At 18.2% G+C, this 19,399-nt stretch overlaps 4 protein-coding genes across 4 annotated transcripts; 2 read left to right on the forward strand and 2 right to left on the reverse strand.

Annotated features, from left to right (window-relative positions):
- Positions 1-1,276: 1,276 nt before the first annotated feature.
- Positions 1,277-1,558, forward strand: SRAE_X000124800 (Hypothetical protein; the record flags this gene model as incomplete). The annotated part of the gene is made up of 1 exon (XM_024646808.1): positions 1,277-1,558. The coding sequence occupies one exon, from the start codon at positions 1,277-1,279 to the stop codon at positions 1,556-1,558; it is 282 nt and encodes a 93-aa protein (XP_024498711.1).
- A 6,821-nt stretch (positions 1,559-8,379) lies between these two features.
- SRAE_X000124900 (Hypothetical protein) lies at positions 8,380-8,661 on the forward strand (the record flags this gene model as incomplete). The annotated part of the gene is made up of 1 exon (XM_024646819.1): positions 8,380-8,661. One exon carries the CDS (start codon positions 8,380-8,382, stop codon positions 8,659-8,661), a length of 282 nt encoding a protein of 93 aa, XP_024498712.1.
- Positions 8,662-12,406: 3,745 nt separating this feature from the next.
- SRAE_X000125000 (Hypothetical protein) lies at positions 12,407-14,092 on the reverse strand (the record flags this gene model as incomplete). Its single annotated transcript, XM_024646830.1, has 1 exon — positions 12,407-14,092. One exon carries the CDS (start codon positions 14,090-14,092, stop codon positions 12,407-12,409), a length of 1,686 nt encoding a protein of 561 aa, XP_024498713.1.
- A 3,073-nt stretch (positions 14,093-17,165) lies between these two features.
- Positions 17,166-18,261, reverse strand: SRAE_X000125100 (Lipase, class 3 family-containing protein; the record flags this gene model as incomplete). Its single annotated transcript, XM_024646841.1, has 2 exons — positions 17,166-17,975; positions 18,028-18,261. The coding sequence occupies 2 exons, from the start codon at positions 18,259-18,261 to the stop codon at positions 17,166-17,168; spliced, it is 1,044 nt and encodes a 347-aa protein (XP_024498714.1).
- Between the last annotated feature and the right edge of the window lie 1,138 nt (positions 18,262-19,399).

The following is a 19,399-nucleotide window of genomic DNA, read 5'->3' on the forward strand; positions in this document are numbered from 1 at the left end:
TGCTTTAGAAATTAATAACCAGTAATAAAAATATAACTTAAACAGTATAAAATTTTTACCTTGCTAATAAATTATAAAAAGTAAAACTAAATTTGTTTCAAGTACGTTACATCTTAAATAGAAATTTTAAAATTAGGATTTTTTTAAATGTTAATTTTTAATCATTAAATTATGGTGTTACTTTTGATAAAGAGTCTTTAATAGTACTAGATTAATTTATTTAAACTTTATATTTAGGTATAAATTAAAAACTAATTGTTTTTTTTTTTAATTTACTTTACTATATATAATTTTTAAATATTCTTTTCTCAAATCATGCTGCAAAATTTAATCATTATAACAGTTGAAACATATGTTTTTTGTTAAAATTCATATTTGAAATGAAAAATTTTAGCATAAATAAATTCTTTTGAATAAAAAAAACGACTAAATTATTTTAATTTTTAAAAAATAAACTAAAATACAAAATATATTGTTTATATCTTAATATATTAACATTTAATAGTACACAGTATTGCCATCAAAATTATGGTATTATGAAAAAGAAGCAGATAGAAGAATGCAAAATAAATACAAAAGGAGAAGTAAAACAAACTAATCTTACTTCCATCTTCATACTTAAAATGACAACTTAAGAACATATTAATTAATATGCCAGAGAAGACATAATTGTATTAAATATTAAATATTGTATTGTATGATTATTACACTAAATAAAAATAATTATTTATGTTATCAATGTTGTTATTATAATGCTAAATGAGTGAAATTCTAAATACCGCTACATCATCCCTTAACCGAGATAAAAACTATTAACCCCATTAGAATACTTAAATTTGTTTCGACTCTCTGTTTTGTATATATTTTCAATTGCATGTAATAATTTTTAATTGAAAAATAGTATAAGTAGAAAATTTAAAAAATAATAGTATAAATATTTATTTTTAATAAGATAAAACTTCATGTAAATTATTACAATTTCTTATTATATACAATATTTAATCTTTTGTAACTAAATGTAATTTGAATACTTTTTCTTATCATTACTTTTTTTTATCTACTTATATATAGGCACAAAAGAAATAATTTTCTGATTTATTCTAAATTAAAAGTGTAATATAGAATCAAAAATTAATATCTGACTAAAAAAAAAATATTTAAATTAATTAACATTAAAATTTGTAAATATAAATAACATTTTTTTTTGTAAAAAATAAATGATTAGCAACGATTTTTATAAAATGTAAACATAGTTACCACAATTTTTTGTATAAAAATGGAAGTTTTAACACAATATCGTGTCACTTTCATTTTAAAAATGAAACTTACTTTAATAAAATATTCTGTTTCACTATATTTTCTAATTTTAATTGTTTTCTGGTTTGCAACGGAGATGACACTTAGTCGTGGTTTGATGGGGCGCGGTCCTAGAGGAATGGGTGGCCCATATGGAGGTGGTTTTGCAAGAGGTCGTGGTTCTGGAGGTGGACCAAGACGTGGTCCTGGAGGAAGAACAAGAATGTTTGCAAGGGCAACACCTACAATTCCATATTTTTAAAAAAGAAATGAAGAAGGAAATGTCAGAAGAACACACTATTATAACACTTCCTTTAACATTTTAGAAAGATAGAAAAACTAGAAATTTTTTTGCAATTTAAAACATATTAAAAAAATCATTTAAATTTTATTATCTTTTATCTTAAAAAAATTATTTACTCAATAAAGTAGCATTAAATAAAGATTATCATATTATAATTTTATTCATAATATAATACGAAATATTTCACTTTGATCTATAATATAAAATATTAAAATATTTTTTTAAATAAACAAGTAATATGAATGATTGTTATAAATATAAAATTTATTATGTAAGTAACTTTTTTAATATAAAAACATTAAATTCCTCATATATATTTAGAAGAGAATTTTACAAATATATAAAGAACAAACAAATTGTGAGAAATTATTTTTATAATTCAATAATTAATAAATTTTTTACATATAAAAAAAATTGTTGATAGCAAAAAGTGTAATCACTTTTTCAAAAAATATTTTTTTCATAGATAAAAAAGAAAAGAATATACAAAAAGATGTGAATAATAGCAGCTTCTACAAAAGGGTTGTTTCAAGTAATCCTAAATATTATATAGGCGAAAATTGAGTAGAAAAAATTTTTTTAGAATTTTTAATATTTTTTAACTTATCCTAGGGTAAAAAAATGCGTTGATCACGAAAAGTTTAATGATTTTTTGAAAAAATTGCGTCTTCATACAGATATTGCAGCAAAAACAGCACATGTTTCATTTGCTGTAACATTACAATTTCAAGAGTTTCTTTAGCAAAATTTGAGCCTAGGGTAAATAAAGGTCGGTGAAAACGTTTCTGGCCATATTTTTCAAAAAGATAAAGTTTTACGTAAGATACGATAATCTAAAGTTTGGTATAAAATTATAACTTTTTATAGCTCTATAACTTTTGAAAAAAAAAAATTTCAAAAAAATAAAAAAGTACCTCTGGAGAATTTTGTTCTCTACATTCTGACTACTGTAACATATTTATATCATTTTTCGTTTTTGAGATATTCTTGGAATAATTTTTGCACATTTTTTAAATATCAAAATTTTAAATTTTCTTTTTAAATTGTATCAGTCATAACTTTTTAAAAACTTATTTTTATAATATAATGACAGAAATAAAAATTATACATTTTTTGTGCTTTATAAAATGGTATAAGTTTTATTCCGGACAAATTATTTGTTCTTAAGATATAAGCAAAAACACATCGTCAATTTAAGAAAATTTTAAAATTTTTTAAAATTTTAAAGCTTTATAACTTTTAAAAAAAAATTTTTTTTTTAAAAAAAAAAGGTAACCTAGAGAATTTTTTTCTTTACATTTTGACTACAATACTATATCTTTATCATTTTCCGTTCTTGAGATTTCTTTGAAAAAGTGTAAAATTTAAAATTTATTTAACAATTTTAACAATTTTTGTCCTTTTTCTATTACTTGCTCATAACTTTTTAATACGCAATTTTTTAAAATAACAATAAAAATACGATTGATAGATTATTTGATGCTCTTTCGAATGAGATTACGTTTACTAAAAACGGACGTTCCATTCTTGAGATATTAAACAATAAATATTTAACAAAAAGATATCAATATGAATATTAGATACAAAAAGTTTTATTTGCAAATGTAAAATTGTTATTTTTTTAAAAAATTTTTTTTCTCTTTGGAGAATCAAAGTTTTAAAACTTTTATTCGACACAAATATGAACATAAATAAATTAAATATATATTTTTTTAAATTTTTAGTTGAAAATCAGAAGTATTTTTCTCACTTATTAACAATTGATAAGAAAATCAATTGTATTCTTAAAAAAAGGAAAGATATTTATAGTATATTTAAAAGAAAAAAAATTATTTTTTACACTAATTGTTTTTTTATAACTATATATGTAAAAGATAAATGTCAATGTATAAAATTAATAATATTTATCACATATTTTAATTATATTTTATTAATATATTTATAAATTTGTATATAAAAAAATTTCTAAAGAATTTTCCAAAAATTTTATATACCTTAAATCACATTATATATACTTTAAAAAAAAACAAAAAATTAATGATAATATCAAAGATTATTTTACATACTTTAAACTATATTAAATATTTTTCAAATATTTTAAAACTTAAAAGTGTTAAGTAAATACAATTATCCTATATATAAAAAGAAGAGAAATAACTTTCAAAAAATTATCTTTAAAAATTAAATTTTTAATATAAGTTTCTAACGTAAAAAAACACGTTGAAAATGATAAATATATTAATTTTTTAAAAAAATATTTTTTCAATGAGATATTAAAGCATAAAGAAAAAAGTAGCATCAATAATATTTGCTGTAAAGTTGTTGTTTCAAGTAATTTTGAGGTAACAATTAAGGTATAGCTAAAAAAAAGTCAGAAAACTATTTTTCATATTAACAAGTTAAAAAAAATAATTTTCAAATAAGATATAAGTCTCTGAAATTAGGCTAAAAATTTTCTGAATTTTTTTAACTTTTAATGTCTCATAACTTTTTTAAAAAACAATTTATCAAAAAAAAAGTACTCATAGAGAATTTTAAGTGCTACATTTTAAATACCATAAAGCTTTGTAGCTTTGTTCGTTCTTGAGATAATCAAAAAAATTGTTAATAAGCCATAACTTTTTATAAATTAATTTTTTAAGAAAGATGATAGGTGAAAAATTATGTAATTTTTAAAGATCTTTTAGTTAAAATTAGTATTGTTTGAAACTAATTTAAGGTTTTTAGATATGACCAAAAAAAACTTAAAAATTAAAAAAAAATGTTAAAGAAATTAAAAAAAAACTATTTATTAGTACTATACTAAAAATTAATTTTTTTTAAAAATACTCAAAATTTTAGAATAAATAATAAAGATAAACGTATTAATTTTAATTATTCAGATAAATTTATTTTAAAATGCAATTTAAAATATTAGTTATTGTTATAATATTACTTTATTACCATATAAAAAAATAATACAATAATATTACTACACTTCATTATAATATATATTTTTATTACAATACTTTACATTTTTTTAAATATGAAATAATTTATTTTTTTATTTTGTGAGTTTGTAATACATTTTAAAAAAATTATTATAATATGTACAAACTTTCTACAAAAATGTTTTATAATTTCAATAATAAGTGAATTATTATAAATTATAAAAATAATAATAGATTAATTTATATAAAAAAAAATTTAAAAAAAGATATTTAAAAGAAAATTATTTCTAAATGTATTTATTTTTTGAAAAATATAAAAAAATGAATTTTTAAAAATCTATACAAAAATTTTATCTTTTTTTAATCAAAACATTTACAAAAATATAAAAAAATACAGAAATATTTCTAATAATAAAAAAATAATAATAAAATTACTATTCTAAATGTTTCGTAATTAAAAAACCTAACAAAAGCATAAAAATTCTTAATTTAAATTGTTATTTATATTAAAAAAAAATCATTTATTTTAAAATATTTTCTGTGTATTAGAAATAATTTTAAAAAAGTAAAATTTATTTAATCATTTTTAAAAAATTCCTTTCTTTAAAATTGTTATAATTATTAATTCACATTACTTCATCACTTAAAAAGCGTGAATGAAACCACAAGTTAAATCAAAAAAGACGCATTCTTTTTAAAAAAATAAATTTATTCTACTTTTTTTATCAAAAATTTTATATTTGCATTATTTTATAAAAAAGGAAGATTTTTACCTCTATTTCAAAAAAAATAAATAATTTACTTGAGTGATAATGTTGCTTTATATATACCTTTTTAAAAAATGTAAAAAATATGTTTAAAAAATATTAAAAGGTTTTTGAATTTTTTTTACAAAACTTAAATTTATTCTATTAATATAATAAAAAAAAAAATATAGCTTACAAAGTCCAGCCCTGCGGGCAAGCGTGTGCGAAGCACACGTTTGCTAATATATTAAAAAAATATTAAAATTGATTTTTTTATAGATAATATCAAAATTATTATATAATTTAATAAAACTTTTTTTTATTAGAAAAAAATTTATTCTGGTATACACACCAAACGATATATAAAAAAAACAATAACCATAAATTTATAACATTATTACTTATATACTTATTTAATATCATTCTACCAACACAATAGTCATCAAAAACTCCTTAATCTTTCACTATTATAATAAGAAAAATTTTTATTAATTAAATTTATTATTAACTGTCTTTTAAAAATCCCATTTATTAGACTATATACTTTATATGTAAAAATTAGTCAATAAATTGTTTTTTATAAAAAAACAATCAATTAAATAAAATTTTAACTTTAATGCTATTTTTTCCTTAAATAAACATGAGTTCTCTTATTAATAAAGATAAAAAATTAGAGTGAATAAAATAATATTTTAGAGACCAGTAGTCTTGACATGGCCAATAGTCCAGAATTACTCCAAATCAAAACGTAACACTCCTTTTTATTAACTTTTATTACAAAATCAAATAACTATATAAATTTTAATTGGACAATAATTATGATAAAGAAAGAAACGTTTCCTAAATCCGTAACGCTACTAATATTATATTATAATTTACTTTTTTTACTTCACTCAATCTTAACTAAAAGAACTATAAATTTACCCTTATTTGGGATTCACAATAATTTTAATCACTAAAATTACAAAAAATTTATACAATAGAAAACTATTTTACGGATGCACTAACGTAGGATATGGAATAACAATTTCATAATTTTTCACATTTATATATTATTTTTTAAAAAAAAAGTTTAAAGACTTAAATTAAAAGGATCATAGTATTCAAAACATAATTAAAGGAGAGTATCGTTAATATAACTTTTATGTTATATTACTAGGTGTTTAAATAATTTATCGTTTAAACTTTTTAAACAATAAGAAACATGAAGAAAAACAAACTTTTTTAATTCTTCAAATTTATATAAAAAAATTTTTAAAAAAAAAGTAATTTTTTGGAATATAACTTAATAATTTTCACTTCTGTTATTTTTTTTAAATAAGTTTCTAGACTTAAAAAAAAATTATATTTTAATAACACTACTAATAGAAGGAAATATTTAACATTATTAAAATGAAATATTTTTATTTATATTATTAAAAATTAAATATAAAAATGAATTTCTATATAATTGAAAAGTTGTTGAGTACAATTAAATAACAAATAGTTACATATTTATTGTAAAAGGTGATTCAAGAAATAATTGTTAAAATCAATCGTATTAAAAAGTATTAAATTGTCTAGAAAATTAGCTTATCAAATTTATTTTTAAAATAGATAATTTGACTATTTATAATTTTTTACATATATAGTATAAGATTTAAAATTAATTATTCTACCAAATTAAGTGATAAAATTTATATTTAATAACATAAATTAAGACAATATCATAAAGTAAATATTATATTCCATTACAATATTTTTTCAACTTATTTAGTTTTTTTATAAATATATTTTATATACGTACTCTTTGTATTAATATAAAATATTGTTATATTTATTATTATGCTTTAGAAATTAATAACCAGTAATAAAAATATAACTTAAACAGTATAAAATTTTTACCTTGCTAATAAATTATAAAAAGTAAAACTAAATTTGTTTCAAGTACGTTACATCTTAAATAGAAATTTTAAAATTAGGATTTTTTTAAATGTTAATTTTTAATCATTAAATTATGGTGTTACTTTTGATAAAGAGTCTTTAATAGTACTAGATTAATTTATTTAAACTTTATATTTAGGTATAAATTAAAAACTAATTGTTTTTTTTTTTAATTTACTTTACTATATATAATTTTTAAATATTCTTTTCTCAAATCATGCTGCAAAATTTAATCATTATAACAGTTGAAACATATGTTTTTTGTTAAAATTCATATTTGAAATGAAAAATTTTAGCATAAATAAATTCTTTTGAATAAAAAAAACGACTAAATTATTTTAATTTTTAAAAAATAAACTAAAATACAAAATATATTGTTTATATCTTAATATATTAACATTTAATAGTACACAGTATTGCCATCAAAATTATGGTATTATGAAAAAGAAGCAGATAGAAGAATGCAAAATAAATACAAAAGGAGAAGTAAAACAAACTAATCTTACTTCCATCTTCATACTTAAAATGACAACTTAAGAACATATTAATTAATATGCCAGAGAAGACATAATTGTATTAAATATTAAATATTGTATTGTATGATTATTACACTAAATAAAAATAATTATTTATGTTATCAATGTTGTTATTATAATGCTAAATGAGTGAAATTCTAAATACCGCTACATCATCCCTTAACCGAGATAAAAACTATTAACCCCATTAGAATACTTAAATTTGTTTCGACTCTCTGTTTTGTATATATTTTCAATTGCATGTAATAATTTTTAATTGAAAAATAGTATAAGTAGAAAATTTAAAAAATAATAGTATAAATATTTATTTTTAATAAGATAAAACTTCATGTAAATTATTACAATTTCTTATTATATACAATATTTAATCATTTGTAACTAAATGTAATTTGAATACTTTTTCTTATCATTACTTTTTTTTTATCTGCTTATATATAGGCACAAAAAAAAATAATTTTCTGATTTATTCTAAATTAAAAGTGTAATATAGAATCAAAAATTAATATCTGACAATAAAAAAAATATTTAAATTAATTAACATTAAAATTTGTAAATATAAATAACATTTTTTTTTGTAAAAAATAAATGATTAGCAACGATTTTTATAAAATGTAAACATAGTTACCACAATTTTTTGTATAAAAATGGAAGTTTTAACACAATATCGTGTCACTTTCATTTTAAAAATGAAACTTACTTTAATAAAATATTCTGTTTCACTATATTTTCTAATTTTAATTGTTTTCTGGTTTGCAACGGAGATGACACTTAGTCGTGGTTTGATGGGGCGCGGTCCTAGAGGAATGGGTGGCCCATATGGAGGTGGTTTTGCAAGAGGTCGTGGTTCTGGAGGTGGACCAAGACGTGGTCCTGGAGGAAGAACAAGAATGTTTGCAAGAGCAACACCTACAATTCCATATTTTTAATAAAGAAATAAAGAAGGAAATGTCAGAAGAACACACTATTATAACACTTTCTTTAACATTTTAGAAAGATAGAAAAACTAGAAATTTTTTTGCAATTAAAAACATATTAAAAAAATCATTTAAATTTTATTATCTTTTATCTTAAAAAAATTATTTACTCAATAAAGTAGCATTAAATAAAGATTATCATATTATAATTGTATTCTTAATATAATACGAAATATTTCACTTCGATCTGAAATATAAAATATAAAAATATGTTTTTAAATAAACAAGTAATATGAATGATTGTTATAAATATAAAATTTATTAATGTAAGTAACTTTTTTAATATAAAAACATTAAATTCCTCATATATATTTAGAAGAGAATTTTACAAATATATAAAGAACAAACAAATTGTGAGAAATTATTTTTATAATTCAATAATTAATAAATTTTTTACACATAAAAATACTTGTTGATAGCAAAAAATGTAATCATTTTTTTAAAAAATATTTTTTTCATAGATAAAAAAGAAAAGAATATACAAAAAAATGTGAACAACAGCAGCTTCTACAAAAGGGTTGATTTAAATAATTTTTCAATAAAAATAAATTAAAATGATTAAAATAATTGTAAAAATTGGTTTAATATTAACACTTTCAACTAAAAAAATTAAAATATTTTAAGTTAGTCTTTTAATTTCCTAATTTTTAAAATAAAAACCATCAATAAAGTTAAAAAAAATATTTTTAGAGAATTGATAATTTTACACTTTAATTATTAAAACTTTTCATATCTTTTTTAAATCCTGAAAAAATAAAAAGAATTTTTTTAAGTTATTTTAATATAATTAAAGTTTTTAATTAGTTGTATATCTTCATAAAGTTATTTTTCCAATGTTATAATCGGCTTAAAAATTATTTATTGTTTGATTTTCATTTGGAAGAAATAAATCTTGCTAGAAACAAACATCTTTTTTATAATACAGTCAAAAAACGCTTTTCAATTAACTTTTTAAGGAAAATAAAAATAGTCTTGGTGCAAATGTTATCATCTTCAACTTTTAAATAATTATAAAAATAATATTGACATATAACATATGTGGCGTTTTAAAATGTAATTTTTTTTAAAAATTAAAAAATTTGACAATTAAACTTTAAATTTTTAAAATGGTAATCAGATATGAATTATGTATTAATTAATACTATTTCGAATGAGATAAGTATCAATATAAATAAATATTCATTTCTTAAAATAAAAGCCAAAAATGATTGAATTTCTTTTTTCTAAATTGACAATAAGTATCTTGAAAATAACTTTTTAGGAAAAACAAACTTTTTGTAATTTTTGTTGACTATGATTCTAAAAAAATATTAATATTTATATTTAAAGCATTGAAATATTTAAATTTCTTTTAAAACTGTATATTTAAAGTAAGTAATTTATTTGAAGTATGCTAAGAAATAGTTTTTTTACCACTAAAACATAAAATTCAGCAAAAAAAATTATAAAATAAACTTATTATATTTTATTAATTAAAGTAACTTTATTACAAATTATAATTTTAAACAGAAATTTTAATTTTAAAATTAAATTTTTAATTACTCAGAAAAACAATGCATACGTATCACTTGTAAGCACCGCCTTCCCGTAGGCATATAAAAGCCCTCATCTTTTCCTCAACTACCAGTTTTTTGTATGTTACTATGTTTATTTTGTGATAATAAAAGTGCTTACAAACTTAACTACTCTGCAATATATATTTTAAGTATAAAAACTTTAAATTTTTATGTTATGAAGATTATATAAATTTTTTTCGTAATTGTGTATAACATTTAAAAATATTTATTTAAAAAAATGTACAAAAAAAATTACAAAAAAATATCTTGAAATTTAAATACACTATTCAAAATATTTTATTAAAAAGTATATATATACAATATTTTATATGATTTTGATTTTCACATAAATGACTTGATGTTAAAATTGGTTTTTATTTTAAAAATATAAAGAAATAATAATTTAGAAATATTAATTAATTATATTTTGTTAATGTAATTTCGATTTTTGAGATTCTTTTTAAATTATATTTATTTGCTTTATTACAATTACATTTTGTCTTAAAAAAAACTCGGAACAATATGTAATTTGGTCTATTTTTTAAATTTACATAACAAATAAAAAAAAGGTTAAAATAAAGAAAATTAAAAAGACAAAAATAAATATCAACAAAATATTGAAAAATTTTTACGATATTTGTTATCTTTATTTAAAAGTAATCTTACTATAGAATTAAAAATAGCTTAACTTAATTCTTATGATAAAAAAAACAGTGTCACCAACTTTAAATTAGACTATTTTAATCAGTTTTTAAAAACTTTTATTTGTTATTACTACAAATTTATCACAATTAAAAAATGATAATTTGGTTTTTTTATACATCTATGAAATTTTTTCGATAAGAAATTTTATATCGTTAAAATAGACTAAATTATTTAAACCGTTGTAAATTTTATCTTAGAAAATTTTTTTTTACTACAACAAAATAAGGATTAATGAACATTGCGCTTTGGATTTGTAAATTTAATTTTTTACAATAATTAAAGTAATGGTCAATTTTATTGTTAGATAAATTATAATTAACTATTTTAATACATCTATAATAATAATACTAAATAGGGAATTTAAATTATTAAATGTTTAAAAGTTATAAAAATTTTTCTATTTAGAATTTTATATAATTTTATTAATTTTTGTAAGTCATTTAAGTGTTAACAACTAATCTGCCATGCCCTTGCAATTAGATCGGAATTATTTTTAAATCTTTTGATATTTTGCTAATAACATTACTTTATGTAACTGCTCATATTAATGTGATAATTATATTTTTTACTATAGGTAAAAAAAATAATATATTTGATGTAGTTAAATTTAATAAATGGTATTTTTACTTTTTTTTAAATTCTAATTAATTGCTTCATTTTTTAAATATAAAAATCTTTTTTTTGTAAAATTGCAAGGTTATAAAATTGTAAATGTAAAATAAAAATAGCTATTAATGTAATACAATTTTAAATAATGATTAAGAGAATTTCTTCTCTTTGAACTTTAAAAAGAGATAGTTTATAGTATTTAAGGATTTAAATAATATATAAGAATTGTTTTTTAGTTTGTTTAGTTAGTTTTGGTGTAATACTTCTATAATGATATAGTTATTCCTGAGGTTGTGTTATCGATTGTTTCGAAATTTTGTAATAGGGATTTGCTTGTGTATAGAAACCTAGGATCTATTTTTTTTCTATATATTAAAATTCTAAATTAATAAAACAACTTATTATACCTCTTGTAATTAAATTTCCACCAGCCAGCCTTTTAACAAAAATCAATTATTTTTATTTTATTAATTTTTTTACAATAGTTTTTTAAAGTTCTTACAAAAAAAGCCATTTTTAAAATTACATTCCAAAATCTTTTTTTTGGTACACATTAAAAAATGTCAGAAATTAGTTTTGTGTCTATGAAATATAAAATATTTTTAGATATTCAAATATTTAAAAGTTATAATTAAAAAAAATTAAAAAAAAATTTATTATCGTGTCTCCGAGCTTTAATGCAACAAAATGAAAAAAATTTAACACAATACATGTAATTGATAAAAAAAATGTTGCGATATTCTCATGTGGCGACAGTAAAATTATGAAATTATAATAATTCAAAGTATAAAAATTACGAAAACATAAAGTAACACAAGAAAGTAAAATTATAGTAAATAGTAATTTCCACTCTCGTCAATCCATTTAATATTTTCTCTATGTTTCTTAAATACATTTGAAGAGAAAACTAACGTTGAAACATTTTTAGAATATATTTGGAAGTATCTATCAAAATTAATTTCTAAATGAAAGTAATCATAACATGGTCCCAATCTTGTAGAATCACATTCCCACTCTGTTTCAATCATATTCCATTCTGTAGAAATATTTTCTGGTTTTTCCATTTCAAATTTTCCACCATGTTCTATTACAACAGTATTAAGTTTTCCAACTATTTTAAAACAATTAACATAAGATAAGTATAAAAATTTCATTGATAAAAATTTTTTCAAATTTAAAGTTTCTTTAATAATCATCTTACGAAGAATCATAACTTCAAGATTAGGAAATTGATAATTTATTTTGTTGAGTAAACTTTCATTTAAATAGTCGTCTCCTGATAATGTTAATCTTCTTATTCTTTTTGGTAAAGCATCAATAAAATAATCTACAATGTATTTAAAACAAGTAGTTAATGGTTTAAAAAGTTTATCATCAATAATTGATTGTTGTGTTATAAATGCAACCTCAACAAGTGATTTTGATCCAGTTAAATTAATTAATGGATAGTAACTTTTTAAAAGTTGTATATTTGAAAGATATTTATCACTAAGTAAATAAAAAAGAGATGAATTTGTATCAATATATAATGCTAAACTTTTTACATTAACACCATAATTGACTATCCAAGAAAGTTTTTGAAAATCATTAATTTTTAACTTTATTTCAGTTATTTTTTTAAAAACATAAACTATTGGTATTTGTCTAAATACATCATAACCAAGCAATTGATGTTGAAAAACTTGATTGTTAAATTTTAATTTTATCCATGATCCTTTAGTGTATAATTGATAAAGGATATGACTTAATTTTTGTAATGAATTACCAAATTTTATATTACTAATATTGATGCACAAATTTTTTTTGATATTTGCTTTGTCTAAAAATGCTTCTAATGTTAAGATAGCTTGATATTCATGATCTTCCAAAGCTGTTATAGTAATTTGTTCTAATGAAGAAAGATTTGAAAACATAATTCTATTTTCTAAATCATTGTTATTGACATAATCAATTGCTTTTGAAAAATTTAAATTTGTTATTGTCTTAATTCGTATATTTGTTATATTATCAATAGCATATAATGGTAATGAAGAAGAAAATTGTTTGTTGTATATTTTAAAATTTATTGTTGAAGCATTATCAAATATTTCAAGTAATTCATTTATAAATCTTCCAATAATTTCTCCATAAGCAATATCATCATGAAATAATTTAGTAGATCTTCGATCCTCAATACATATTGAAAGTACATCATGCATTAAAGGTGTTGTATCTCTTATATTTTTAAAATAACTTATTTCTTTCTCCATTGAAACTTCATTAAAAAAAATAATTCTACTATGACCATCATAACCATATTGTTGAGAATCATTAGAATTACTAATAATAATAGTAAAAGTATAATCCATAAGAGGCAAGCTTAATGTACGATTTCTTGCTTTAAAATGAGAAAACATATGAGGAAAAGCTTTACAGGTATTGTTAAGATCAACCAAAGACAAATTTTCAATGAAAGCGTTTCTAGTTAATTCAGGAGTAATTAAAAATGTTTTAACTAATGAATCAAGCGACATATTCTGCAAATAAAATATTTATATTATAATTAGTAATACTAATTGTTTTTATGTATAATGCAAATCATTTATCTATGACGTTAAAAATTTTAATGAAATATTACGCGGTTATTTTATTGGCATAAAACAACTACTAGAATCTTAAGTATTTAAATTATACTTTTAACATTTATATTATTTAATATTATACAATATTATTATATTCATATTGAATTTGTTTGCTTGTCATCATAATGTAAACTTATACATTATATGTCAAGTAATAATAAAATCTTATAAATGTTTTCATTTAATAGTCTTTGTTAAATGTTATTAAAAATAATAAAAAAATTATAAATTAATATATACTATTTTGAAGTATAATTTCAAATTATTTCAAATATACCATTTTTAATAAAATATTATTAATAAGACAAGAAAAAAATTATAATTATAATGACAAAAATTGGGCAAGAAGTAAAATAAACAAAATCATTTTAATTTGGTTACATAAAACATTATTTAAAAAAAAAAATATTTATTTTATGCTTCAAAAACAATTTTTTAAAAAATTTTTTGATGAAACAAATTGTTATATTATTGAAGAATTATTATATTATTTTATATATTAAATATTTTAATAAATTAATTAATATTTATTGGTTATATGTGCATAATGTATAGTATTTTCTCTTAAAATAATATTTTATATCTAAATTAGTCATTTTAAATCTAAAACTTTAATAGTAATATTAGATAAAACAGAACTAAATTCTAGACATATATTTATAAATTTTTAGTTGTATATGAATGACAAATTCTAACCTAAAATTAGTTTAAGTAATGGTGAAGTATATGTCTGTAATAATCATTTTGTATATCTATGAAAAAAATGTTACTAAAGTATTAAGGAAATAAGCTTAACTTTATCTAATCATACAAACTTATGTCATATTAACTATTTTCAACATTTATTATGCACTTCATGAAAAACATAATTTTTAATAACTTTTCTATCACACTAATTTTTAACAATAATTAATAAAATATTATATAATAATTTTATTTTATAATTTAAAAAAAAAATTTAAGTAATAAATATTTAATACACTAAATGTTAAAATTAAATATAATTTTTAATATTATTTGTTAAAAATGAAAAAGTAAAATTATTTTTTACATTATTATATTAATAATAATTTATCTATAAGATATATAACAAATTTATTCTTACAAAATAAAAACTTTTTAAAATAAAAAAAGGTAGTAATATAATTAATGTTAAATTTTTTTTTACATAACTAATAAATTTTGAAATAAATTATTATAAAGCATAATTATAATTTTATTTCAAATATACAAATATATATTTACAATTGCAAATGTAAATGCAATGTTTAATATATACGTCTATAAATAGGATGGATATATGACATTTATGCAGAATTTTAAAATAATAACATTAAACATTGTCTTTACAATTAGTCAAAAGATTATGGCAAAATGTTAGAGAAATATATTTTATATATGTTAATAACTATATTATAACTTAATAATTTTAAACAAAATTTTTTAAAAAAAAATTATTATTAATTGCAAAGTCAAAATAGTATATTTAATATAGTCAAAAAAAATATTGTATAATTCAATGTTTTTTTATTCTCAAGATTTTGTTTCTATTAATAAAATGATTATAATTTTAATATTAAATATTAAAATCTATTCAACGATATTAAAACATTATCATAAAAATATTATAATTTTATTGTATATTTAGATGATAAAAAATTTTAAAAAGACATGTTTTATTAAATGTTTGACAAGATTATTAAGAATATTTATATAAAAATTTTTTCTCTTGAGTATTATTGAAAATCCTTTAATTAATAATGTCTTTGATTACTTATTACATTATTTAAATAATTATAATAATGAGTTGTATATAATGATATAATTTTTCTTAATAAGGAACAAAAAAAAATTTGAATATTTTTCATAGTTGAAAATGATAGCTTTATACATTTATTGTCACAAATTTAGTGTTAATATTAAAATTAAATGTTACCTTTAAATAAAAATTATAATAACTTATAAAGTTTGAATTTAATTCCTGAATTTTAATAAATGTTAAAAATTACTTAATTATAAAAAGTGTTTATGTTTTTTTTTGTATATAACGAAATTAAAAAAAAAACAAATAATTTTAATTAATAAATTAATTGCTGTAAAAAATAAAATATCTGGTAAATATTATATTAAATATAATTAATATATACATCATAATATTTGACATTAAATTATTATATATTATAAAAATAAGTGAATATTAAAATAATGACAAATTGGTTAGTCATTAAAAATATTAAAGCCGTAGCTAACAAAATTCAATATTTTTTTATACTTTTATTTTCTAGTGTCATATTTAAATGCAAAAATTATAATAAATGAAATCTACAGTAGTCTTATAAACCACCTATTTAAATTTACAAAAAATGTCATTTTTTTTATATAATAAAAAATTTTATTGTTAATTTTCTTGAAGGAAGCAATAATTAAGTAGATCTTAATTTAAAAAAAATTGTAAAACTAAATTTACCTATTAAACTTAATAAAAAATATTTGCAAACTATATTTATAACAGAAAATATAATAATATAAAAAAAAATCAGTCATTGAATTTAAAAAATTTAGTCAAATAATATAAAAAAAACTTTATATTTAAATTATTTTTTCAATAAAAGTATTTTGAACAAATATATGTTGAATAATGATCTATTTTATTTTTGATATTTTTTTTACTAACATCTATTGTTTATGTTTTGTTGTATAATTTATTAATAATTATGTACAATTTTTTTTAAAACATAAAAAAAAAGTTATTTATTTGTATTAATAATATTATATTCTTTAATAAAATGTATAAGAGTAGTTCTTACCAATCTTCAATATTAAAATTAAATTAAAAAATATGTATTATTTTGTCAGTAATATAGATTATTAACATTGATATATAATTATTTATTTTTAATGACATTAATTAATGATAAAATAAGTATTTATATTTCAAATATTATTTTATTTTATTGAAAATATATTAATTTGATAAAATAAAAAAAAATAATATTAAAAATATTAATATTTGAAAGAACGATGTTTTTATTATGAATGAAGAATTACATCCTTGTACTCCATATGAACGAATATTATATCCAAAATAATCCATATGTTCACTTTCCCATCCACCATTAAAAAGGGATTGAAATACACTAAAATATTTATCACTACAATTATTATCTTCACCATCATTTGAATTACATTTGACATAAACTCCTTTTGTCATTTTCTCATATTTATTATACCAAATTTCTTGTGGATGATGGTAAGGTTTTTTATCCTTCATCAAACATCCATTTTTATCATCAGATGAACATGGAGGATAATGACTAACTATATCTTGATAATGTGTTACTCTATATAAATTAGGAACATTAGTATGTATTACAGAAGCTAAATTATGATCACCTATTCTTGGTTCACCAAATGTAATCACAGTAATTCTATCACCATGTATTCCATTAAGTGTTAATTTTAATGCTAATAATGCTGCTAAGGCACCACCTAATGAATGACCCGTTATAATAATATTTTTATGTAAAGAATTTTCATTAATAGTTTGAAGGATAAATTGTTTATATGCCATTTCTGAAGCTTTCAAATAATATTTATTAACATATCCATAATTAATCTCAACATTATTTTGATTAAAATTATAAGGAATAAAATTTTCTAAAGACTGAATTGCTTCTTTTATTAATTCTAATGATTGTTTAGTACCTCTAAATGCAATGATAGTTGTATCAATGTCAGGAAAGTTTGCATAAACTCCTCCACAAGTATCATCGCTCTATAAATAAATTTAAAAATAAAGATAAAAAATTTTAAGTATTATTTTTTACACTATCATCACATTGAAATGTAGAATGATGAAGATTATTATATGTTTGATTTGGAAAACTTTTTTGAAAACATTGTGTAATTTTTTCTTCATTGTCATCGGCATATGCACTGGCAGAAAGATTATATGCAATTAAACTTAGTGTTTCATTATAAACTCCAGATTTAACTTGAAAAATTTTTAGAAATATTAAAAACAAGAATGGCAAAATTATTTTTTTAGACATAATAGACATTAAAAAAAATTTTTATTTTATTGAGTTATGATTAAATTATTAAAATATCTTATGACACATACAAATGGTATAAATACTTTTATAGGTATATTTTATCGTAAAATATTATTTTATTTGATAGCATTATTCATAATTATAAATGATAAATTAAAAAGAAAAATTATAATAAACTGTTATAAGAAATTTTTAATATCTTTTTCGTTTATCAAAGTAAAATGTTGTTGATTGTAATCAAAAAAATTATTAATTATATCAATAATACTATCATATTTCATATATGAATAATTTTTTTTTATAATGTATCAACAATGTATGTTTAAATAAAATTATTTTTACACACTTTAATATTATAATATATTTGTATAATATTTCATATTAATTGTTTGACTTAAAAGACAGATTAAATTTCTTTTTAAACGTTTACTTATATCTTATGACTCATAATTAAATACCTCAATCATATTTTTATGTGTCAAAGTAATTAGTACAATAACCATTGTTTTAAAAAATTGCATCAATACTATAATTATTTCTTTATTAGAATGATAAAATATAACAATTTCTAATATCAATTATGATGTATTTGCTTTATATTAAAAAAAAATTTTTTTTTAAATTATTTTTCATTTTACAATTATTTAGAAAAATTTTTAAAACAGATTTAAATAATTATAATAAAAAGAAAAATCACTTTTTATAAAAACGCTAATTTTTTTCACAAATATTGAAGTATAATGTATAAACTTAGCAATTTTAGCAGAATCTTAAATGTATATAGGCGAGAATTGAGTAAGAAAAATTTTTTTAGAATTTTTAATATTTTAAAACTTTTCTTAAGCTAAAATAATGAGCTAATCACGAAGAATTTAATAATTTCTTGAAAAAATTGCGTCTTCATATAGATATTGCAGCAAAAAGAGTACATGTTTCATTTGCTGCAACATTACAATTTCAAGAGTTTCTTTAGCAAAATTTAACCCTAAAGTAAAAAAAGATCGGGGACAATGTTTCCCGGCTTTATTTTTTTTAAAAAGATAAAGTTTTAAGTGCAATATGATAATTTAAAGTTGAGTATAAAATTTTAAATTTTTAAAAATCTATAACTTTTGAAAAAAAAAATTTTTTTATCTACATTTTG

This window comes from Strongyloides ratti, scaffold srae_chrx_scaffold0000002 (genome assembly GCF_001040885.1).
Source record: "Strongyloides ratti genome assembly S_ratti_ED321, scaffold srae_chrx_scaffold0000002".
NCBI lineage: Eukaryota > Metazoa > Nematoda > Chromadorea > Rhabditida > Strongyloididae > Strongyloides > Strongyloides ratti.